General features: G+C 35.4%; 2 protein-coding genes across 6 annotated transcripts in view; one reads left to right on the forward strand and one right to left on the reverse strand.

Moving 5' to 3' along the window:
- Positions 1-3,360: 3,360 nt before the first annotated feature.
- On the reverse strand, positions 3,361-14,654 carry LOC107673914 (mitogen-activated protein kinase 8A). 4 transcript variants are annotated; one of them, XM_016467733.1, is made up of 12 exons: positions 14,578-14,654; positions 12,717-12,885; positions 12,494-12,623; positions 12,339-12,397; positions 12,018-12,156; positions 10,406-10,571; positions 8,934-9,005; positions 6,795-6,977; positions 6,373-6,497; positions 5,436-5,499; positions 4,515-4,592; positions 3,361-4,385 (listed from the first exon to the last, which is right to left on the reverse strand). In XM_016467733.1, exons 2-12 carry the CDS (start codon positions 12,836-12,838, stop codon positions 4,240-4,242), a joined length of 1,284 nt encoding a protein of 427 aa, XP_016323219.1. In that variant the 5' UTR covers positions 12,839-12,885; positions 14,578-14,654; the 3' UTR covers positions 3,361-4,239. The 4 variants fall into 4 exon arrangements, with proteins under 4 accessions (XP_016323219.1, XP_016323218.1, XP_016323220.1 ...); XM_016467732.1 differs by having other exon boundaries at positions 14,439-14,649; XM_016467734.1 differs by lacking the exon at positions 14,578-14,654 and adding an exon at positions 12,973-13,642.
- A 389-nt stretch (positions 14,655-15,043) lies between these two features.
- Positions 15,044-25,726, forward strand: part of LOC107673913 (tyrosine-protein phosphatase non-receptor type 13-like) — a 34,333-nt gene continuing 23,650 nt past the window's right edge. The window contains exons 1-13 of one of the 2 annotated variants that reach the window (XM_016467731.1): positions 15,044-15,056; positions 19,360-19,484; positions 19,577-19,737; positions 21,445-21,510; positions 21,654-21,833; positions 21,935-22,010; positions 22,695-22,784; positions 23,439-23,514; positions 23,607-23,760; positions 23,860-23,931; positions 24,086-24,260; positions 24,401-24,536; positions 25,529-25,667. In XM_016467731.1, the coding sequence (XP_016323217.1) occupies positions 19,361-19,484; positions 19,577-19,737; positions 21,445-21,510; positions 21,654-21,833; positions 21,935-22,010; positions 22,695-22,784; positions 23,439-23,514; positions 23,607-23,760; positions 23,860-23,931; positions 24,086-24,260; positions 24,401-24,536; positions 25,529-25,667 (1,449 nt within the window). In that variant the 5' untranslated portion in view covers positions 15,044-15,056; position 19,360. Of the gene's footprint in view, positions 15,057-16,564; positions 16,756-19,336; positions 19,485-19,576; positions 19,738-21,444; positions 21,511-21,653; positions 21,834-21,934; positions 22,011-22,694; positions 22,785-23,438; positions 23,515-23,606; positions 23,761-23,859; positions 23,932-24,085; positions 24,261-24,400; positions 24,537-25,528; positions 25,668-25,726 lie in introns of those variants that run through there. The other variant, XM_016467730.1, reaches the window with a different exon arrangement.

Raw genomic sequence — 25,726 nt, forward strand, 5'->3', positions numbered from 1 at the left:
TGTTCTGGAACAGTGTTGTAAATACAACTTAACCACTGATTTCTAGTCGTGTCCTCTTTTGGAAGGCCAAACAAAGTAGTTTCGCTTTCACAACGAAACACAGCGTCACACACGGCTGCCTAGAGTGAGCGGAGGCCGGAGGCCTAGAGTGAGTGGAGGCCAGGAAATAGAGTTAGCGGTGGCGGCCTAGAGTGAGCAGAGGCCGGCGGATTCGACAAAGGAGCGTCCGGCGGGCTTGCGGCATCCACATGTGACGACCCTGGGCTGGACTCCGCTTCGTCCACGGTGAAAGCCGATCCGGCGATCCTTTCTTTGCGTGAACATTTGGGCGGCGTTAGGCAAATCTTCCCACATCGTGACGTAGACATGTGGGGGCGTGTTAGAACAAGGTTCTAGGTAGGCGTGGTTGACTCTTAACTTTTATAAAGAATATCTCTTTGGATTTGAGACTTTAGTCTTTGCAACATTACAGACCTTCTTTATGCACCAAGAACTTATAACACTCCAAAGAGAAAGGAAAAATTGAAATTGCATCATATGACCCCTTTAAAACCAGTCACCATATACAAGCTGCATCCCGTCACACTGTGCCTCACACTTCCAGACATGAGATCAACTGTTACACCATCAGACCTCACAGACACAAACTCTTTTCAGCAAATCCCTTTATTGTAAGTAAAATGCACTAGAATAAAAGACCGTTTTTGAATTAGGTGAGGTAACTCCATCCAAACTGTACAACTGTCCAATTATACAACTGTTAAAATCTCAGCTATATTGAAAGATTATTTCAGCTGCAAGATTGCCAAGGCTAATATTTATTTAAGCTTTCTCAGGTGGTGTTTTTCAAAACACTCAATGAATGAGTCTCTTTATATAAAATAGATGATGGAACTAAAGCTGACGTACTTGAATGTGTTAAAGTATTTTTTTTAAGTATGCACATACTGTATTTTCGTGTGGTCGTTTTTTCTGTTAATTGATTCCTGAATGCAGAAAGTGCCAAAGTAGAGGTCTTCAAAAATTGGGTGTTTCATTTCAAATGAAGACTGACTAGTCTTCCTAATAAATTGTCGTTGTCATCAAAATAATTCTGTGATTTTATGATCCATCAAGGAAAGTCTGAAGTTAAGATAGTGAAAACTGAATCATATACTTAGTGATAACATTGTACAAAAGATATTTGTTTTCTATCAAACATTTCAAAAATTAAAAAAAGGAATAATTCACCCAAAAATGAAAATTCTGTCATCGATTACACTCGTCTTACACTACACATTTGTTCATCTTCAAAACAAAAATGAAGATTGTTTTAATGAAACCTGAGAGATTTCTGTACTTCCATAAAAAAAGTCCATTCTACCAAAACTTCAATGCTTCGAGAAGTATGTACGTTTGAGCTTACGTTTACATATTTTATGTGCTTTATATGTTCTCTGATCAATGTTTATATGTGAATAAAAGCCTAAGTAAATCTGTTCTTCACATAAAGCAATTGTGTCTACTCCGAGGACTTGGATTAAACCACTCGATTCATATAAATTTCCTTTATGAACATTTTTAATAGGCGTCAAAAGTTTTGGTTGAATGGACTTTTAATAGAGACAGAAATCAGTTTTTTTTAAATACCTTAATTTGTTTTGAAGATGAATGAACGTCTTATGGGGTTGGAGTGACATGAGGGTGAGTAAATGATGACAATTTTCATTTTTGCGTGAACTAACCCTTCAAAGTCTTTGGTTATATATATAGAAAGCAGCAACAAATTCCAAAGTTGTTCATGGTCAAGAAAGATAAACTAAGAATAACTTCTTGGAGAAGGGACAATAATGGGTAAACAAAAAAAAACACACACACAAGCAAACCCATTTTCCAACTGTTTATTTCCATTTTTCCAGTTATGATGTTAACAGTTGAATTTCAGTGCATTCTAATGAGGTGGTAATCTGCTAACCCTAATATAAAACAACTGCATCAGCTTGTGCAGTCTAATAAACCCAGCACCATGATCTTATGGTTCTTGTACAGTGTTTTGGACTTAAAATCAAATGCTAAGCAGGTCATGCAAGATACCGCCCATTGTTGAGATTGGGGATGAGAAACTTTTCCTCTCCATTTTTATTATTCTCATTTCTTTTTCTCGAAACAGCAAAACATGGACAGAATCCTTCCAAACATTTTCGCATAGATGTCGAGTCTGAAATAACATGGTTCATTGTTCAGCTTTGAGTTACTGCACATAAGCTGAAGAAAACAAAAAAACAGTCTAGATTAGAATAAACCAAGACATACTCGCTGAATTGTATACACATACATACAGTACTTTCTCACAGATTCAAACTATACAGCCAGTTGAACACTCCTATTTTTCTGAATAAATAAATAAAATGAAATAAAGGTTACAATAATACTTTTAAAATGTAGCAGTATAGCATCAGTGTGAGGTAGTTCAGACTCGACCTTCAAACGGCTCAGTGTTTCATGCCTAAAACATATCACATGTTAGTATATAGGGTTTAAAATCATTGCCACTGTTAAGAGCACTTAAAAACAAAACAACAATAATATAAAGTAATAGCAAAATATTGAGTTTTTACCCTGTGCACAGGTAAATACAGGTGCATCTCAATAAATTAGAATGTCGTGGAAAAGTTAATTTATTTCAGTAATTCAACTCAAATTGTGAAACTCGTGTATTAAATAAATTCAATGCACACAGAATGTGAGCCAAAATCATCGCAATTAAAAGAACCAAAGACTTAAACTACTTCAGTCTGTGTGCATTGAATTTATTTAATACACGAGTTTCACAATTTGAGTTGAATTACTGAAATAAATGAACTTTTCCACGACATTCTAATTTATTGAGATGCACCTGTATATCCAATGGGCTGAACCCCATGTCAACAACATTCAAATTCCCTCTAAACTCCACAACTTCAGGCCGATTCGGCATTCTCTATCACCTTCACATTCAGAAGCAAACGTAAAAGAAACCCACTTCCCTGATTTTTCTTAAACGTTTTATCAAATAATGTGTGGAGCTCCACAGTATTCAATGACACAAGTTACAAAACACATATGTACAGTAGGTCAATCCCCAAAACAGTAGGTCCCATTCATTTACAGCACATCACATGCCAATAAAGACCTTCCAACCTGACGGGGGGAAAAAACTAACAAAAAAAAAACACTAAAAGTAAAAGCGATCTAGAGATAAATTATTTTCAAATCTGGTTCATTCACTGTTGTACAAAAATAAATAAGTAGCTTAAAACTCTAATGGAATATGCTAAAAATTAACCAGTGTAGACTCTATTGTTGCTGTTCCAAATAATAATAATAATAATAATAAAATAATTGTAAATTATTAACATTTGTTCTACCAGCTCAGGAAATTTCAGACTCATATGCCACAAAACAAAACCTTATTAAGGGTTGGGAAAAACAGAGAAAAAAATGCAAAATGCAATGACACAATAATGAAGCGCAATGCTTGTTCTATACGCAGATTTTGAAGAGGTAAAACAATTTTTTTATTATAAAAAATAAAGGTGCTGAAATCCTAGGTAACTAGGACTAGAACAAAAACGAGAACCCCACAGACATACAAGCACGTCACATTTCACATTCAACCAGGAAATTAACCAGCAGCAAAACTATTAATGAAAAAAAAGAACAGCCTGGTAAAATAAATCAATGTACATATAAAAATATTTTTTTGATGTTGTAAGTTACTATATCTAAATGAAACTGTACAAAATTTAAATAAAATGTGCTGTGCACAGTGATGGAAAATATGACCAGAAAAAGCCACCTCAGGCAAGTTATGTCAAAATGAACTTAAATAACTATGCTGATATTAATTTGTGCAATATTGTTATGTCCATTCAAGAATACTAATATGGACTTGTTTCTAAAGTTTTTCATATCCCAAGTGACCAAGAAAATTATACATTGACCAGGAAAAAAAGACTCAAAATAAATTCATTTGAGAAAATATATTCACAATTCAATCTTTACAGATTACCTTCCAAAATCACTCTACGACAACTTGACAAAATACTCTAAACGTAGCTTTAAATATTAGGGCTGCTGCTAAAAAGATAAAATTGTGTAGTCATTTACAGCATCTAGAGCGGAACTAAAAAAAGCCACACCCGACCCGAAATGAAGTATTAGACTGGCCTAAATCTGATACCATGCCACACACAGAGAAACGCCAGGGGAAGGTGATAGTCATCTGCAGCAGCTCAGGGGTCCTGCGGAGGCCTCAAGGCTGCTGTCTGTGTCAGAGGCCACGGTGGGCTCTGTGGACATGGAGGAGACATCATTAATGGAGGAAGAGGAGGAGGGCTGGGGTGAGCCGTTGATCACTGCTCCACCTGTGCTATGTGAAACACAACAGTCAGTTAGATCACCCGCACATGATGTGTGGTTATATGCAAATGGGAAATAAATAAAAATAATCAACACAATCTGCATTAGACTAAGAGAAACTCGTCTTAACTAACCTAAAGGGGAAGGCTGACCTCGAATAACACCGTTTTTCATCCGTTCTTCCCAATCCAGGACTTCTTTATAGATCAGCTCTGAAGAAGACAAAGAAAGAATAATTAGAATATAATGCGAGACAAAGAATAGATGAAAGAGTCAGGTCATTTATTTTGAATTAGTCAATTCAAGTTGATTTGCTTAGACTACACTACACAATTTTTATCTAAATACAATGAAGCCATTTAAGGGAATATGGCTTTAGAAATGTATCTATTTTGCACAAAAACATAGGGATTTCAATTGGCTTTAATGAAATTGAACAGATACATAAAAACTAGGGGGAAAAAAACATATAACTTGAGAACATGGTGATGAACACCAGCATGTAATTACATACTTGGAAGAAAAAAAGGAATTGAAATGAAAGTCAATTGTTTTGTTTTTCCCCAAATGAACTGATTACTAAAATGAATCAAAATTGGCAACACTTTTAGGAACTTGTAGCATCGTCACACTACATACGGTAGCTAGTTTGTTGGAACAACTAGTTTGTCATTGGAAATTTGGAATGGCTAGACTGTCTTGAAAACAGCTGAGCAACTGTCATGCAGCTGAAAAAAAAGCTAGTTGCATTGTTACTTAGATATTTACTGTCATATGCTGAACAGATGAACGAAGTCATAGAAACTGGCAAGGTTTAAATTGACAGCACACGTTCCATGAGTTGAAAGAAATATCAATCTTTCTAATTTTAGCAACTGCCGTCAGACATTTAAACATGCGGAGGAGCTTATTAACACTATTCAATCAGGTGACCCCTGCAGACAAGATTTCGACTGCGTGTGCAATGGGCAAATGATGCTCATTCTCAACCTCTGGCATTTTCCTTTTGCATTGGCTTTCACTCTGTGAACTTTAAAATTAGAAAAACAAACCACCTTTCCACTCCTCCACTGTGTGATCCCTCTCATCGAGCTGTTTGTCTGTGATTAGAGGAGGTGGCTGAAGAGAGAAAGATAAGCACACATAATTATACTGGTGAGAAAAACAATCAATGTATTGAATATGAGCTTATCTGAAAAAACAAACAAAACAGAACCACAAACTCCATGTTTTTGTTGTGGGAACTATTAAATGACTACCGCTGAAAAGTATGTTGTTGTTTTTAAAAGAAATTAATAATTCTATTTCAAATAAATGCTGTTCTTTTGAACTCAAAGAAATCTGAATATATCACAATTAACAAAAATATTCAGCAGAATTTGAATGATGTCTTGAAGGATCATGTGACACTGAAGACTGCAGTGATGGCTGCTGAAAATTTAGCTTTGCCAACATAGAAATAAATTACATTGTAAAATACAGTGAAATAGATAACATTGTTTAAAATTGTAAGAATATTGTACAAAATTACTGTTTTTGCTGTATCTTTGATCAAATAAATGTGGCTTTGGTGAGCATAAGAGACTTCTTTCAAAAATATTAAACAAAAAACTTACAGAGACCCCAAACGTTTTAACAGTAGTGTATATTAAGTTATCTATTTTTTAAAAGCATCAAGTATCCTTGACATTTTCAAACCAATATTAATCTTTACATGTATAGAAATTATAAAAGCTTATCAATAACTACAAACCTTTCATTTGAACAATTCAAATATTTATTTTTTCTTTTTGTGCAAATTTACTGATGGAAATTTAACAGTTTTAATAAAAAGGTTTCAAAATTGCAGCTCTTGGTTTGACGATTTGAGAAAACAAAATCCAACATTATTTTTGTAAACTATTCATCAAAATTACATCAAAACAATGAGCTTGAATGTTAGTTGACTGCAATGGATTGGAAATTAGTGTGTGTGAATGCGCATAAGCTCACCGCTTCCACTTCAGCTGGGTCGTACCACACGTTAATGTAGGGGTGCTGCAGAGCTTCCTCCACAGAGATTCGCTTGGATGCATCTATCACCAGCATTTTAGACAGCAGGTCCCGCGCCTGGCTCGCTGCATAACAAATCACATCCAGTACAAAGAGTTAATGGTGGCTTAAGTGGCTTGACATGTCACCACAGCTGATTATTCAGGCTACTCACTGTGAATGCACTGGAAATGATTAGAATTGCGAATTAGGTTGTCTGTGTTCTGCAAATATGTGTGTAAATTAAATGATGGATGAAGTCTTTCATTTCCATGGTATTTAAATACTACACTGACAGAATACCAACATTTAGACATCCACATTTGCAAGCAGCGATTACAAAGCTGCCCAAATAAGAAAAAATGCTACAGAAAAAAAATTACCTTTCAGTTTGTTGTGTTCTGACTCAGCAGGGAACAGGACATCGGGGAAGAGCTTCTCAAAGCTGAATCCAGTGTACCGCGGCCTGTTCTCCACATAGGTCCGCACAGACTGGTTGAGTTTCATCATGAACTCCTGGGATGGTGTTCCCAGCTGCTCTATGACTTTGTTCCACTGATCAATATCTTCAGGCATTAGAGGGTTAAGAAAAGTATAAACAGGCCTACAATATCTAAAATGAACTTCTTGAAGGCTTTCAATAAATCTTGTACTTTGAACCAATTCATTTTGATTGCCTATGCTAAGTCTATTTAGTCCTAAAAGCCATAGTGTACCATGGAAAACAAAGTACTGTGTTTAATAAAAAGAAGTGATGACCACGGAACGGATGACACATTATATACAGGTAAGGATACGATCTGAACCCGGAAACAACACACTACCTCTGACCATTTTCAGCCATGATACAGCCAACAGACCATACATCCACTGAAAAATGAAATGAAAGTGAAATTAGCATGCAACACAGAGCTTAAAAAAAGGGAGGCAGAATGACAAAAGACAAAATGATGATGAAATCAGATGGCAAGCCAAGAAGAGTGATGTGCGTCATGCAGGATCTGCCATGTCTAGCAGGGAAAGTCAGTGAGGATGGAGCACAGACATAATAGAATGATCATCGCAATAATATAAATAAACCGGAAACGAGTTTCACAGGCCTGAGCATTTACACTCATGTTGTGACTAACAATGGTAACTCAACTGATTATGATGGAGGGGGAAAAAAACATTGTACAATATTACAGATTTAGATTTTTTACAGATGACATCAAAATCCTGATGTAGGCTTGGACGATGGGACAATGTGTTCTCAAACACCATCAAGCCACCCTTAACCTAGTGGTATACCTCAAAGATCCCAAATTTCTAATATACTGTACACTACCATTCAAAAGTTTGGAGTTGGTAAGATTTTTTAAATGTGTTTAAAAGTCTTTTATGCATTCCAAGCCTGCATTTGTTTAATCAAAATACAGTAAAAATCAATAATAGACTTTTATTTTAATATATTTTATTCCTGAGATGTCAAAGCTGAATATTCAGCAGCCATTACTCTAGTCTTCGGTGTCACATGGTCCTTCAGAATATGCTGATTTGGTGCTCAAGAAACATTTCGTATTTCGTTTATTATGTTAAAAAGTGCTAAATATATTTGTGAAAACTGTGATATATTTTTCAGGATGAATAGAAAGTTTAAAAATGCAATTTATGCATTTATATTTTTTATTATTTGTAGTATTATAAATGTCTTTGCTATCACTTGATCAATTTAATGCATTCCCTTCTGAATAAAAGTAGTATCTCATAAATGCAACCGATTCGGTGCTAAGGAGTAATTTTACAGTATGAAACAAACAATGTCAGACCCTTATCACAAGAGCAGAGAACAGAACAGCTAGAATGGCTGAATGAATGTCAAAACAACAAGTACAAACATACAACTGAGTTTAGTGCCACATAAAATACATTTTAAAAGAATTTCTAGGATAAACTAGAGAATAATCTCATAATATGCATATTGTTATGACTTTATTTTCAAACATTAGCTTCTTTTTCATTTAATATGAAACTAGAACAAGTACCAATGAGAAACAACTAATAAATAAAAAAGCAGGTGCTAGAAATCCAAAACTAACCCTTCAAATTAGTAGTGTTCATTAGACTTAGCCAGAAAGTAAACTGGAAAGTCAACCCCCCCCCCACAGAAATAAATAAGGGAGTGAAATGAAAAAAAGAGCTATAACCAAAACACAACCAACCAATGTTTGATGAACACACAGCATGCATAACAAAGAACACAATCTAAAAGAATCGTCATAAGCATAATAAATAAGGGAGTGAAATGAAAAAAAGAGCTATAACCAAAACACAACCAACCAATGTTTGATGAACACACAGCATGCATAACAAAGAACACAATCTAAAAGAATCGTCATAAGCATTTATGCCAGACTAGCGAGGGACTATACAGTATCTAACTCAATATGTGGCCCATGAGCAAAATGCAGTTTGTCAAAATGACAACAGACAATTCTAGCATTGATGATGCAGTTTTCTTTACTTGTACGGCTCAAGGATACAGTCCCTCCCAGGAAAAAGGATTTTGTGACGGACCATTTCTGCCAAAATGCAGCCCACAGACCAAATGTCCACTAAGCACGTGCAGCAGAGGGAAAGAGAGAAAACAGTTAAGCAGGAAGTCAGGGGGTGTTAGTATTTTTGTACTGTTGCATAAGAACTTGTTTTATTCATTATAGTTTGGGTAAGAAATGAATGAACTAGGGCTGCCCACGACTATTAATTTTTCTAGTCGACTAGTAGTCATTCATTTTAGCAATTAGTCGACTAATCGCACGTTTATATTAATAAACCATATAATTCATAATAATGAGCCTTTATTGCCTATAGCCTATCAGCGCTCAAGTGCACGCATAAAACTTTCCACAGTGCACTGGCATAAGCAATGATTATGAATGCGTCAGGGAAAAAAACAGCAAGAAGACTGCCTTAACATTAGAATAATGATAAACTAGTGTTTTCTGCATTTTCGGCTGCAGCGATCTCCACAGTGGACGTGCATGTTTCATACGGATTACATAATCTGAAAATATTTGTTTTCCATTTGAATTGGTTCATTTAAAAGTAGACAATTCGCTTTCTATAGATATATTTTTCATGTTGGTGAGGCAAACACGGAGTGTTTTAATCTTTAATTTCATTTTTTTTTTTTACATACTCAAGTTCACAGAGACCTAAGAGACCTAATAATGTTTGCTTTTGTTATTTTACAAAAGCACAACGTTCTGTTGTTGTTGTGAATGCACGCAAATAAAAGTAGACCTTTTACAGATTCGAAAGATGTATTACTCTGGATGAGCAAAAATGACAGAGTATTTTAAGTTAAATGCAAATTATCGCTCCGGCGCCTCCAAGTGAACTGTCATGCAGTGAGCGCGATATATTCAGCTTCCACACTCCGCACAAACAGTTCAATAGAGCACATTTTTCTAGATTAACGTTAAATGTAATGTTGCTGCTACTTACATGTTTCAGATGATAAGTCACATTTGAGGTCGATGAACAAAACGAACGTTTGGATGTCCGATGTACTGTAATTACCACATAGACCAGCTGTTAATGATCTGTCCATCACAGACTTCATGACTTTGCCACTTCCCGTGGAATTTTTTTTTTCTGTGACTAAGCGACTAATAAAATGTTGATCGACTAAAGCCTCTTCTCGTCGACTAATGGTTAGTCAACTATCAGGGGGCAGCCCTAGAATGAACACACCAAGCCATTGTCTACTCATCACACACTGAACAGGCTTCACATTTCATCAAAGAGAAAACAAAAAAGAAAGAATTCCCAACAAATCTTATCCCTCGTAACACATTTTGGTGCTGAAACCACAAAGCTATTAGTGCAAGGAAAGCATTAGAGAGGCCTATAAAAGCGTGAAATGAAACCTGCAACACGAGGATGATATTGGCCGTTAAGCATGCATAGGATGTGCCAACTAGGCATTCTGCAACTTGTCAGCAGCACTGACCATTGGCTTGATATCCCATTCCCAGGATGACTTCAGGGGCCCTGTAGTAACGTGTCACCACATATGGTGTCATCAGCAGACCTGTAGCTGCTGTCCTGGCCAGACCGAAATCCAGGATCTTCAGGGTACAGTCTGACTTTACCACAATGTTACTGGGTTTCAGATCCTAAAGAATCACAAGATAGAATATTAGTAAATTTTTCATGTAAATAAGTAAATAAGAGCTTGCATCTCATTTACTTCTTGTATGTTTTAACACATATTAAAAAATATAATGGCAGTCCAAAAGTCTGAGACCTAAAAAAATTTAAAACCTGAAAAGAAAAAAAACCCACAAAGTTTTAGGATAAAAAAAAAAAAAATGTAACTAATAATAATGAAAAGGTTGTGACATACTGTTTGGTGCTGGTATGACTTTTTAAATATTTTTGAATTAAGTCTCTTATGCTCACCAAGGCTACATTTATTAAAATAAAGAAGAAACAGTAATATTGCACAATATTACTACAATTTATAATACCTGTTTTCTAGTTTAATATATTTTTTAATGTAATTTATTCCTGTGATGGCAAAGACTAATTTTCAGCAAGCATTACTACAGTCTTCAGTGTCACATTCTTATATAGAACAGTTCAAAAGAACCACATTTATTTTAAATAGAAATTCATGTCAATTCAACTTTCCACTCAAACTGTTATGCTGATAATATACTGTAAAGATAAAAAATGTATTAAATTAGAAAAAAAGCAAAACAGAGGCAGACTTTTGGACGCATGGCTGTAGCTATTAACATTCAGGAAATATTTATGGGTAACTGTAAATTTCAAAAATGTGTTTCAATTTTTATCAAAATAAATAATTGCAAATAAACTGCCATAAGTGGCTTTGGAAAGGGGTTTAGATGTCAGCTACATTATTCACTATTTTTGGTTTCACTTATGGTCCTGTCTGACTGATAATTGACCAAAAAAACAGTATATTTCCAAGGGCTACAGTGTATCAAACCTAATGTTCTGTATTCCACTCTCAAACAAACAAGTCTTTCCACACCATTAACCTTGAAAAAGATGACTTATTTCCTTTCAGTGTTCCTATGTTTTCTCATTACCTATCAATCGATCTGTCAGAATGAAACCATTTTTATTCATTTAACGCTTGATTACCCACGGTTGCAAATGAAATTTGCATTTTTAATGTTCAAAGGTCGGCATTTATGATACACGACCTTGTGCAGTGACACGAGATTCATTGTATTAACAAAGGACTCCGGTCATGTCTGTGCAAAAGCAGTACACTGTATAAGACAGAGGTAAAGTCAAGGTGAAACGGGACTACAGGACAGCGATGTTTACTGAGGATCACTTGATCGCTTCCCTCCTGTCGCCTCTCAACACGTCCCTGCCTCAACAGCGCAATGCAGTCCACAGCAGCAGCTGCAGTCAGGCAGGCAGGCAGGCAGAGGTCTGGCTTTTTGTAATCAGCCCAGGGGATGAAACCCTTCCCCCTCCCTCACCTTAACTGATTATTAAGCTTTTCGCTGTCAGTGCAACCTTGGCTGCGTACGGCAGTCTTTTTGTTTAGGCGGAGAGGCTTTAGGCTAAAGAGCACAGACCCTGTGGATGATCCCCGCCGAGTGGAGGTGTTTTATTCCGCACAGCATCTGGTACAGCAGATAGGACAGCCGCTCGTGGTCCAGCTCCATCTGAATGACTTGGCAGAGGTTGGCATCCATCAGCTCCATTACTAGGTAACTGCCGTTGGGGAAGGGGCGGGAAGGGGAGGGACAAAAAAGAGGGTGTGATGGGGGGGCAAGAGAGAGCAGAGAAGAAGGGGAGGGGTGTGTGTGGATGGGAGTGAAAGGGGGGAGAGCATTAGGGGGGTATCAGCTGGGGTCTGTCATTTTTAACCATATAAATACGCAATATATACTCACACATCTTGGAATTCGTCTAATGATTTTTGTGATGTAAAAACATTTAACAGACCTATTATCTGGAAATGAAAATGCACATCCATTAGACGGCTTATGCTCTGCTGGATTTCCCATTGCATGCAACATGTTACGACCCATTTGGGTTCATGACTTACGTTTTTATGGTTGACACACTTCATGAGCACCAGCTCTCTGTATGCGCGTTTGGCATGAGTCTGATTCTGAAAAGGCCGGCTGAGTTTCTTTATAGCCACATTTCGCTCAAGGTTGTGGTCATACGCTGAGCTAAAAGGGAAAAGGATGCATAAATCAGATGAAAAGATGCGGTGACCGTGTAACGTCCTTGATTTGAGGTGGAATACGAGCTCTAGAACATACCAGACTATTCCCTGAGCACCCGAGCCAATGGGTCTTAGATTCTGATACCGCTTCAACACTGTGAATGTTGAATCACCCACATCTACGCTGTAGAATTCTTTTTCTTGCTTATTTTTGTTCATGGTGAAGCCGATGTGTGAGCATCCGAACAAGGCAGACTTTTACAAACCTAGACCATAAAAACAAAACAAAACCCAATATAATATTGCAATTGTTCTGATATCTTTATAACCGTCACATGATTTTCCTGCAGTACCTTTTTTTTCTGGCACAACAGAATAAACTGAAAGGACAGCATAGAGTGGTCTTGAACCTCTTTTTGGCTCTGGGCTTTATCTCTATGCCATCAAAAAGAAAATAACTAGAGCATACAGCTCTTAGAAACACACGCACACATAAAAAGGGGACTCATACACCACTAAAGAGTAGGGCAGTTTCCTAATAGCTCTTAACCGGAGTTAAAACAGCAGGACTAACAGCATGACCTAGTTCCACAGAAAAATGCTTCCACATTTTTTTGTTGTTTCTGCAAATGGCATAATATCAGGGATATTTTTTCCTGACATGTCGCAGTACATTAAAAGTAACACAATTCACTGTTTTGAGAGGAAGTAGCACTGCATATGTCTGAATATGAAAGCATGAAGAAACTGCATTTTGGATCCACAGCAACAGGGAGAGAATTTTGCCAAGATGTTATTCTGGACAAGCTTTGATTTGTGGTTGTAACTGTGTACAATCAAGCAAGAAAAAAAATATAAATAAATAAATTACCAAACATGTTTTGACATACAGGCCAATATCAATGCTTATATTGTATAATCAGGCATGCACCCAAACAAACCAGTTAATCAAGTTAAGCAACACAATTTCTCATCTTAATCAGAGTCTAATAAAGGCAAAGACTTCCAGGCTAATAACACTGACTCACAACTACTTAGCACAACATTCCTAGAGAGAATAATTTCAAACCACAAGTATTATTATGCACAATAAAAGAAATTAATAGAAACTGTATTCAAGCAATTGAAGATCACTGATAAAAAAGTAAAAATGAAACACACAGTGACTACTGTCATATAACGAATGTGACAAATCCTGATTAAGACACAAACTTTTATGGTTTGTTCATGCCACTAAAAAAAAGGGCTCACAGTTTGTTTTCGTTTCATTAATAATTATAACAATTTATTCATCAAACACATCTAATGGGCAAATTCTGTCAAGCTGAAATCAATCAGCCTGTCGCCAATTCATTCAGAAGTGACATTTAAATGTTTTAAAAATATGTTTATCCTGATTTATATGACAGTACAGGCCAGGAAGATACTATATACACACAAGAAATGTATAGTATAGCCTATCTTTTGTCTAGCCTTAGACAGTGATCAGTATGCATTCTAAACCTATAAGTAATTCAGCTTTTCATATGTTACGTTCCTGATTAAATTGTATCCAGAATACACACACAGTATGGTTACAGTGGGTGGCTGGCAAAGCGAACAACTTGACAAATAGCATTGTAAGCGATCTCACGTAACGTTAACCCACGGAGCCCGGCTCATTTATTAGCCGCTACGTTTAAAAGTCTCATCATTCAAAACAGCGACATTGTCGTATTACTGTTTCAGATAAAAGAAAATGAGCTGTGATGTAGGCTGACACCCTCCCCCACGGCGTAACAATACCACGCATTAAAACCACCTTAAAACGCTTACTTACCTGCTACTTTTGAAATATAAACACTTCCTCTTCCTAAATGCCACTTAAATACCAGGACTCTTCGGAAACGATGTGGTGAAGGCTCTATCGATTATTAAAAGCGCTTATTCTGCTGCTGGTCTCGATAACATGACCTCACCGTATTGAAAGCGCTTTCTTCCTCTGGCAGCAGGCCTCGCGTGCACTGCGGACGACATGCGCTCTACGTCAATAAACCCCACGCGTTTCCGTGCCATCACGCCGGTCTATTCATAGATACAGAATTCTATCTATCTATCTATCTATCGTCTGTCTGTCTGTCTGTCTATAAAAATCTGTCAAAAATAATATTGATATCAATTCTGTTGTGCATCCTTTTAAGGATATTATATTTAGCCCACTCGGATAGTTATTTTAATTCATAAAATATGAAAATACATTGGAAAAAATACACATTTAAAACTATGTAAATGAATCTTAAATCCTTTTAATATTTATTGCATGAAAATTGCTATATAAATCTGTTTCTCAAAAAAGAGGGCTGTCCACAGTTATGGCACCTAATAAAGTTTTTTCAAAAGTATTTTGTTTACCAAGGAGACAACAGTGGCAGTGATGAGCTTGAGATGAAGTAGACAGGTAAAACCAATTGTTTAAATATACCTTTTTCTTTTTTAATTCTGTGTAATTTTCAATCAAGCTGTAAAACTATGCAAGAAGTGTGGAAATGTTCAATTGTGTGTATTTTAGATACATCTGCTAGCTAGCTTTAGCAAGACAGCCATTTTATTCCAAAAATGTTTTAAATGTAATTTCCACTACAGAATGATATTTAACACAATATGTGGTGAGAAAGAATCAGAATTCTTCTGTGCATGCAACAAGGACGACATGCGCTCTACGTCAATAAACCCTACGCGTTTCCGTGCCATCACGCCGGTCTATTCATAGATACAGAATTCTATCTATCTATCTATCTATCTATCTATCTATCTATCTATCTATCTATCTATCTATCGTCCTATCTATCTATCTATCTATCTATCTATCTATCTATCTATCTATCTATCTATCTATCTATCTATCTATCTATCTATCTATCTATCTATCTATCTATCTATCTATCTATCTATCTATCTATCTATCTATCTATCTATCGTCTGTCTGTCTGTCTGTCTATAAAAATCTGTCAAAAATAATATTGATATCAATTCTGTTGTGCATCCTTTTAAGGATATTATATTTAGCCCACTCGGATAGTTATTTTAATTCATAAAATATGAAAATACATTGGAAAAAATACACATTTAAAACTATGTAAATGAATCTTAAATCCTTTTAATATTTATTGCATGAAAATTGCTATATAAATCTGTTTCTCAAAAAAGAGGGCTGTCCACAGTTATGGCACCTAATAAAGTTTTTTCAAAAGTATTTTGTTTACCAAGGAGACAACAGTGGCAGTGATGAGCTTGAGATGAAGTAGACAGGTAAAACCAATTGTTTAAATATACCTTTTTCTTTTTTAATTCTGTGTAATTTTCAATCAAGCTGTAAAACTATGCAAGAAGTGTGGAAATGTTCAATTGTGTGTATTTTAGATACATCTGCTAGCTAGCTTTAGCAAGACAGCCATTTTATTCCAAAAATGTTTTAAATGTAATTTCCACTACAGAATGATATTTAACACAATATGTGGTGAGAAAGAATCAGAATTCTTCTGTGCATGCAACAAGGACATGAAATGAAATTATACATATTCAAATATATACATATAAGGACCACAGCTTCACTCTCAGAAAAAGGTACCAAACTGTGGGCAGTAGCCTTTCAGAAGGTACTGATATGTACATTCTAGGTAATAATATACCTTTAAGGTACTAATATTAAGAGTAAGGTACAAATATGTACCATTTAACTTTTGTTCCTTAAGGTACTGTCCCAGTTACAGATTTGTACCTTTGTTTTTGGGAGTGTTGAGTAAAAAAATGTTCCTGAAGACTTCCTCATCCTCTTTTGTCGCTGCTCATTTAATCCAATTGAGTTTTTAGCTGTAGTCTAAGAATAGTTGTTCAATTTGCAAAAATGTTTCGCGGTCCCACAGACATCAGTTGCTTCTTAGTGATTAGATGTGAGTAGTTTATCAGTAAATGCATTTTTGCATGGTTGTACAATACTACAGTATGCTGAAGCAGAGATTGTGCGTGGCTGGGTCACATGAGGCACTTTGTAACAGAAGGTAAACAAAACATGTAGTGATCCACAGGATTAAAGTGTGTGTGCTGGGACTGAAGGCATCAGAGGGAGATCAGGACCTTAAGACATCGAATGCTAGAAGGTAAAATCTGTTGATATTCCCAAGATGATAGATCACATTTAGTAGATTTTGTACTATTATGTTAATCTATCTACTATTATGTCTTCATTTAAAATTCACAAACATCGAATGCTAGAAGGTAAAATCTGTTGATATTCCCAAGATGATAGATCACATTTAGTAGATTTTGTACTATTATGTTAATCTATCTACTATTATGTCTTCATTTAAAATTCACAAACATCGAATGCTAGAAGGTAAAATCTGTTGATATTCCCAAGATGATAGATCACATTTAGTAGATTTTGTACTATTATGTTAATCTATCTACTATTATGTCTTCATTTAAAATTCACAAACATCGAATGCTAGAAGGTAAAATCTGTTGATATTCCCAAGATGATAGATCACATTTAGTATAGTCTGTTTGTAATTAATGCTGCTGCCATGACTTGGTCAGCTATATTGGTATGCTATTAAAAAGCTACAGTGCTGAGCTGTGATTGGTGCATGTGTATCTTTTTATTTTGGACAGGGAAAGCCTAGAACCTCTCGAACCTCCTGATATATTTAGTAATTTAGGCAGTGTTTGTACATGCCCCTGTTAGTATTTGTGCACAGAGGCTACACTGTTTGTCAGAGTATTCTCAGATTTGATTATTGTAGGAATGCAGAGAGAGTTTAGTGTCATTTATTTCTCTTAGTACATGGGAAATTGTATGTCTTCCTAGATACTGATGGTCTGAGAGAGCTCAAGCTTATATTGATTTTTATTTTGAGTTTAGAGGCACATATATACAGCTTTGTTGATTTAAGTGTTTTTAGCATTTGTGTGCTTAAAATTAAGCATTCTATTTCTGACAGGCCACAAAAAGAAACTCAAGGCTCCTTGTAATGTTCAGACCTATGTTTACACATCTGCAGGTCCTGCTTAACCTTCTTTGGAGTTCAAGCTCATTATTGCATTGGTACAGTTTTGTGTGTGTATGTGTCCAGCCCAAACATTTGTTGTTCTAATTGATCTGATATGAGGCAGTGAACAACCTCAGGTATCTATAAATAATTTATATTTAGATTATTGCATTTACCATATTTTAGTATGTCCTTTTTTTACAAAGGTGTTGAGTCAGCCTGTTAACACCCAGGTTGTGTAATTAACTAGACGCTGTAATCTCCCTGTATTGGCACATGGACTTGATCTAGTTTAATATAATAAGCCTCAAGACAACCAAACAACAAAAGACTGAGTGTAAGGTTTTGAAATATCCTACATTCTTATTTAAATGCATTTAGTATATTTACTTAATATAATTCATATATATTGTTTAATCTAATTTTTAAAATCTAAATTACATTTTTAATTTTACATTTAATGTATTTTTGACAATATTCAAGTTCTGAAAAGTCATATAGATGTCTTATTTTTCAAGCAGTACTTCAGATTTTACAAAATATACTGCTAAATATCTGAGTCAGCAGTATACAGCAAAATCATTATTATTTATGAGAGCTGTTACATAGCCTTTACATTTTTTTTTTTTTACATTTTAGTACATTCCTCTTGACTTAAACCAGAGATGAACCTGAAAATATTTTGCTCTCCGTGTCATTAAATGCAATGTAGTATTTTACCTTGACATGATGAAATTAGCAGAGTAAGAGTGTCGTTGAAAATAATGTCGTGACATGATGGCTCACGCTGGTGACATCTCTTGGCACATTTACTTGAGCAGTCACTTGGAGTATCCTTATGGACATCTGATTATATCCCACTTCTCATGCCAGATCACTGTAATCCTTAACTTTTTTTTTTAGCTAAATGAATTAAAAAGTCACTATTCTGTTGATAATTTTCTAATAAATCCCCAAAAAGGTGTGTACATTAAAGTTCATTTCTGCTCTAGCTATCAATTTAGATTTATGAACTTCTACATCAAATCAAAAAGAATGGTACCAAAGAAACATTATTTTGTTGAATATTGAATTGAATATTGAATATTATTGACTAGTCTAGTATACATGTACTTGATATGAAATGTCTCCCTCTGGCTTCCATTTTGAGTAGTTACAGTTAAGACTCTTCAGACCGCATCAAAAGACTTTAGGAAACTGTCTGTATGTCTGTATTGTTCAGTATTGCAGCAGGGGAAAATACTATAGACTTAGATGTGGAGTAGAATTAGATATTTTAACAAAAATATTTAATATTGGGGAAAAAAACAGGTGAACTCTTTTGGCATAGTTTGTAAAACAAATATGTAACAAATTAAAATCGGTCAGTTTGTAGTTTTGCTATTCTCCAAAAATGATCTGAAAATGACAAACAAAAGTGAAGAAATAAATTTATATGTGTCCTATGAAGTTAGAAATGAAGTGGATAGCTGGAATGAGGTCAGCAAAAGACAAAAATAGATAATTGCAGACAGATTTAGATTTACACATCACAAATTATAAATCATGTGTATATTACACAATATTGTTATGAAACATTGGTGATGAGCTCAGAGTCCCTACTGATCACTCTGTTTAGGCTCCATCCTCCTCTTTCAACAGATTTCTCTCCACCTCCATCAGCCAGTTAGCTTGTGTCTCTCCTTCACAGGTATCTGTCTCTCGATTCCGCAGGATGAGCAGCACGTTTGTGACCCTCGCCGAGGTGCTGGAAGCCAGAGGAGGACCGCTGGAAGAGGACGAGGTATGGTCGCTCCTGCTGGGCTCAGCTGAATCACTCTTAGACCTTTCCTACAAAGGTAAAACACTGACCTTGAAGTTAGGTGATTTTTCCTGATGGTGAAGAGTGCACTCCATGCAAAATTAATTGAATGTGGGTCTGTTTTTCTAGGTCACAATATCTGCAACATTATAACTCCTGCATCACTGCTCTTGTCCACGACTGGGACGCTGGCATTCAAGAACTGTGCTATGACAGATGAGTTGTGTGCCTTCACAGCCCCAGAGATGCTGCAAGGCCGTACCATCTCCACCAAGCTAGCCATGGAGAAGGTCAGTTTCATTCAGCTATGCATGGCATGTAGTCTATATATTATTGTTATTATTATATATGTTCCTGTGGCTCAGTGGTAGAGCATTGCGTTAGCAGTGCAAAGGTTGTGGGTTCAATTCCCAGGGAACACACATAATGATAAAAAATGTATAGCCTGAATGCACTGTAAGTTTCTTTGGATAAAAGTGTCTGCTAAATGCATACTTTTAATTTAATTTATTATACATAGCAAATCAAATCAGGTTCTCTTCACAAAATGACAGATTTTTACGAAGAACACTGCGAATAGAGTCATATCAATAGGAATAGTGCACTATAGAGAAGGAGAGGGAAAACTAAACTGTCTGTGTCTGCGTCCAGTTAGCTGTATTCCCACTTTATTTATTTATTTTACAGCTTTTTTTCACACCCTCAAAAATTAGCTAACTTAGAAATACTGACCTGTCAAACGCTCAGAGCGTTCTATAGGCACCCTAAAGTGGTGATATGATATGCAGTGAAAATAAATGTATTCTCACTTATGCATAAAATTTTATTTATTTAATGCTAAATTTGATATATATATATATATATATATTGTTTTTATTTTTATTTTTTGGTGACACTTTACAATAAGGTTCCATTAGTTAATGTTAGTGGTCGACCGATATTGTTTTATTGACAGCCGATGAATATCTTAGAAAACAGGGTGGCCGATATAAATGTATTTATTTTAATTAATATTTAAGAAATTTGAAATCATTTGAAAATGGATTTTAAATAAATTTGTAAAATAAACATACTTATACTTTAGATGACAAAGTATTTTTCACAAATAAATAAATATTTAATAAAATAATTAAAAAGGAAGTCAACTGTAACCAACAGAGCACTCAGTATTCTGGGAAGTTTGTGTGCATTGGGAATCATATTTTTTCAAATAAAACCAAGGTAACACTCATTTTACATACAGCACACAGTGAAAATGACATGAATATGACAGTGGGCAAATGCATAAAGCGCAGCATAATTTGAAATCAGAATTTAATGTTTAAGCATTCAATTTGCACGAACCGAAAGTCACGCAAAGAACACACGATCATGCAGGTCACATGCACACTTCACAAGATCTCCAGAACTGTTAAGGACGACGGCGAACAAGAGGGAGAATGTGAGCACTGCTGCCGTTCTCAGCCCTGTCAAAATAAAAGTCCAGCGCGCTGTCGAAACGCATGATCGAACGCATCCGCCAAACAGAAAAACTTATCGGCCACTGCCGATATTTGAAAAATGTAAAATACCGGCCGATATATCGACCTTGGCGATATATCGGTCGACCACTAGATAATGTATTAACTAACATGAACAAACAATGAACAATACATTTATTACAGTATTTATTAATCTTTGTTAATGTTAGTTAATGAAAATACAGATGTTCATTGTTAGTTCATGTTAATTCACAGTGCATTAACTAATGTTGCCAAGCACAACTTTTGATTTAAATTTTAGTTGAAATTAACATTAACTCAGATTAATAAATGCTGTGCAATTATTGTTAATGCTTAGTTCATGTTAACTAATGTAGTTAACTAATGAACCTTATTGTTAAGTGTTACCATTTTTTTTGTCTCCTAGCATGAAATTTAGTCGCAGGAAGGTTGGATTTATTTTAGAAAAAGTGCTTGAATGCTCAATATGCTGATGATGTTTGTCTTTTCTTCCAGATAATCGTGTATTCTCTTGGGATGACTCTGTATTGGTCAGTTGATTATCATCTCCCTCAAAACCAGGTCAGTCTCATTGAAATTAGAGTAAGAAAAAAAAGTAAATCAAGTAAAATATTGATGAACAAATCATGCCAGTGTAGAATAAGGCAGCTACATTAAGCTTCTCACCTTCAATGTGAAAATAAATGTGTTTTCTGCTCGTTCAGCCCATTCAGCTAAGTGACTCTCTGAACTGCCTTCTCCTGAGCATGTGTGAGGACATGGCCCATCGACGAGCCAACCTGAACTCCATCTTGGAGGTGTGTGAGTCACACCACAAAGCATCTCTGCTGCCTCCTCCCAACAAAGTCATCAAACAACTGGTAGAGGACGTCTTCCAAGACTCTGTGAGTTAAAAAAGAGCATTTATCATTTATACCTCATATACTTCTCAATTGCTCAATTTAGAAAAATATTAGCCAAGAAGTTCATGAGATTTAATTTCCAGGTGGATCGAGCTGCTTTAACTAAAAATGTTGTGCAGTTGAGTGGGAAAAGTCAGATGATCAGAGAAAGACTACATGGTAGGAATTTCATCCTCTTCTGTTCTTATAGTTGTGAAATTGTAAAGAAGTGTTGTCAAATGAGTTAAAATATGAAAATAATATTAATATTTTTGTTTCATATTTTAAAATGTTATTTTTATATTTTAATAAAAAAATAAACATTATATTGCATGTAAATGTGATTTGATGTCTTGATACATATGCAAATTAGTTGTTGTAATGGGTATTTATAGAAGAGTTTTAGCCTGTCATGTTAGAATCAGTGCACGTCAGATCCTTTGCATAACAAGTCTAAGTGAGTGCGGATGCCACATATTTGTCTTAAATGCTGTCCTTAACTAATCGTTTCAGTGGTAATCCCAACATATTCCTTGGATTATAATGTTTATCTTAAAAATGTAATTAGTAAAACCCTGAAGGTTTGACTAACATGTGCGTAAGAAAGCACCACCGCACCAATAAAATAGTGTCCACAATAGGATTAACGGTTTAACTTAAACCGAACATGGGATTACAAAAGGTTGTAATCAGGCTCAAAGCGCTGATTCTTAAACACAAACTGTAATGTAAAGCGTAGTGATCTTATGTTTGGCCATTTTCCAGAGGTTACTTGTGCAACCATATGCAGTATAAACTGCTGTGTATGCAGTGGATGCACAGTATGCGTTACGTGCCGGTAGTGATCAGGGCTCTGTTGAGCAGGTAAGCGTGGACCATATCCTGGTTATACAGAGGGGAACGGAGCTTCAGGAGAGACTCGCAGACTGTCTTTGGATTCCGAGCCAAAGCAAGGTAAGCTCATACACTAGCATTCAAAGATTTGGGGTCTGTATGTTTTTTTTTGTTTGTTTATAAAATGTTTTTGAAAAAACTCTCTTATGCTCATCAAGTTAATAAAAAAATATATAGTAAATTATATAAAAATAAATATAGTTTTCTATTTTAATATCTTTTAAAATGTCTTTTATTCCTGTCATGGCAAAACTAAATTGTCAGGAGCCATTACTCCAGTCTTCAGTGTCACATGATCATTCCGAAATCATTAGAATATGCTGATTTGGTGCTCAAGAAACATTTCTTATTATTATACTTTTTCAAAGTTCTTTGATTAATATAAAGTTAGAATAAAAAGAACAACATGTATTTGAAATAGAAATCTTTTGTAACATTATAAATGACTTTACTGTCACTTTTGATCAATTTAATGCATCCTTGCTGAAAAAAATATTCATTTTTGATTACCTTATGACCCCAAAATTTAAACAGTAAAGTATTTCACGTGTTTACATGTTTAGTGAATCTTTTGTTACAGTTTAAAATGTCAATTTGTTAAATTGCCAATCTTTTTTTTCTCTTTATTGCAGAGCATTTAGACATACAGTAGCTAATTATTTTATTTTATTTTAATTTTCAATATTCAGTTTAGCTGATTTTTCTCCCCGCCAGGAATTTCCCAACAACAGAAAACCTGGTCTCTCAGAAGTAGACCTAATCAGACCACATCCTATCTGGGTTCAAACAAGTTAGTAGTATTATTATGCATTTTTAAATGTAATATCAGGCTGTTAAACATTAGTGATGTTAATGTCAATCTCTGATGCTTTGTTATCCCAGAATTCCACTGGGGCTTCACCACAGACGAAGCACAAGTTGTTGGTTGTCACAAAGTACATGTCTCAACGTTCCCAAAAAGGGTGAAACCCGACCGTCCAGTCCCTGTATCACTGTTAGTGAGTCTGCAGTCAGCCTCTCCCAAAGGAAAGCCAAGGTAATGTTCTTAGCATCTGTGCTGTACAATAATATGTTTGCTGCAGCCTATGCTTACTTAATTAGATGTTAATTGCGTGTTTCCATGTTTTAATTGTAGAGTCTTGGGCCTGAATTTACCAGGATGATTGATGAACCTCAAATAGTTTTAGAGCTGCCGGGATCTATAGTGGTAAACTATGTCTTAGTACTTCTGGTTACCTATATAACACACTTCAGTTTTAAGTGTTCAGCACTTCTGTTCAGCTTTACTGCACTAACTTTACTGCCAAGTTTGTGTCTCTGTATATTTAGCTTCTTCCCCCTTTCTCTCTTTATTGATACAGTCAAAGAAAGGCAAGTCAGGCTTGTCTCAAAGGGAAGTTAATGTGATCATGCCAAATGAACAGTGTGTGGCAGTGAAATGTGACATCAAGTCCCGTGGGAGAGATGTCTTCGACATGGTTGTGGCGCATGCTAACCTTGTGGAGCACTTTTACTTTGGCCTTGCTTTCATTGATGGTAATTCAGTCTTTATATATACCTTTGTGTACTATTGTGTGGTTTTAATGACTGTAAAAGGATCAAGTGTTTGTAATGTACATTTTGAACTGTCTTACTTAAGTAATTGAGCATTAATTAAAATTTTTTTTCTCATTTAGATGGTGAATTTTTCTTTTTGGACCCTGAGACAAAAATCTCAAAGGTTGCCCCAGATTACTGGAAGAAAGTGGCTTCTGCAAAATTTACGCTTTTTCTCCGTGTCAAATTTTTCCCTGATGACATCTCCTACATATTGTATGTCTTTTTCTACTGTCTTAGGGGCCATTCACACAGAACACACTTTTGCATTCCGCTGTGCTGCTTTTCCATTGTTTTTATATGTAAACGTGCTAGACGGATGTGTTTGACCATTGCATTGATACGCCATTCTAAAAATTCTGTGCGTAAGTTAAAAGAAGTTCAACTTAAATAAAACTTTTTCACTCCACTGCTTTGCATTCTGTATGAATGGCCCCTTACATACATAATATTTAGATTGTCTATTTAAAGACCACATGATATGCGAGTTTTGTGGCTTTTAGTCTATGTCTGTCAGGTTTGGGGTCATCTATGTGCTAGTTTACTCCAAAAACTAACTTTTAGTACATATATACTATATACTACCTTTCAAAAGTTATTACTTTTATTCAGAAAATATGCATTAGAATGACCAAAAGTGACAGTAAAGACAATTATAGTGGAACAAAAATGTATATTTTTCATATAAATGCTGTTCATTTGAATTTTCTATTCAGCGAAGAATCCTGAAAACAATATATCGCGGTTTTCACAACCGTGTTGAGCAGCACAACTGTTTTCAACATTGATAATAATAAGAAATGTTTCTTGAGCACCAAATCAGCATGTTAGAATGATTTCTGAAGGATCATGTGACCCTGAAGACTGGAGTAATGGCTGCTGAAAATTCAGCTTTGCCATCACATGAATAAATTACATTTTAAAATATATCAAAACAGAAACCGTTTATTTAAAATGTTAATAATATTTTACAATATTACTGTATTGATCAAATAAATGCAGTCATGGTGAGTATAAGAGACTTCTTTAAAACATTAAAAAAACCTTACTAAGCTCAAACTTAGTAAGATATTTTTCTTGCAGGAAAATGAACCAAAAGAAAACTGCACTTGTCAAGTGATTTCACTGGGTCTTTAATGGACATTATATCTAATAGTTTGCAGTGAAGTTGTACTCTTTTATTCTAATGCTCACTTTTTTTTTTAAAGGCATAGACTTACACAACACCAGTACTATCTCCAGCTGAGGAGGGACGTTCTGGAGGACAGAGTGCACTGTAATGAGGAGACTGCATTGTTTCTTGCTGCATTAGCACTTCAGGCTGAGTTTGGAGATTATATGCCTGAAGTGAGTGAGATATTAATGAACATTTGAACAACAGATCTAACTAGACTATATTTTGAAAT

The sequence above is a fragment of the Sinocyclocheilus anshuiensis genome, unplaced genomic scaffold, assembly GCF_001515605.1.
Source record: "Sinocyclocheilus anshuiensis isolate Anshui unplaced genomic scaffold, SAMN03320099.WGS_v1.1 scaffold292, whole genome shotgun sequence".
In the NCBI taxonomy this organism is placed as follows: Eukaryota; Metazoa; Chordata; class Actinopteri; order Cypriniformes; family Cyprinidae; genus Sinocyclocheilus; species Sinocyclocheilus anshuiensis.

Bases quoted from the DNA above. Each gene is read 5' to 3' on its own strand.
- LOC107673914 (XM_016467733.1), bottom strand. From the start codon at position 12,838: ATGAACAAAAATAAGCAAGAAAAAGAATTCTACAGCGTAGATGTGGGT. The intron at 12,624-12,716 runs GTATGTTCTAGA...TTTCCCTTTTAG, and splicing joins GGTGCTCAGGGAATAGTCTG to CTCAGCGTATGACCACAACC. The intron at 4,386-4,514 runs GTTAGTTAAGAC...CACATAGCACAG, and splicing joins AGGTCAGCCTTCCCCTTTAG to GTGGAGCAGTGATCAACGGC.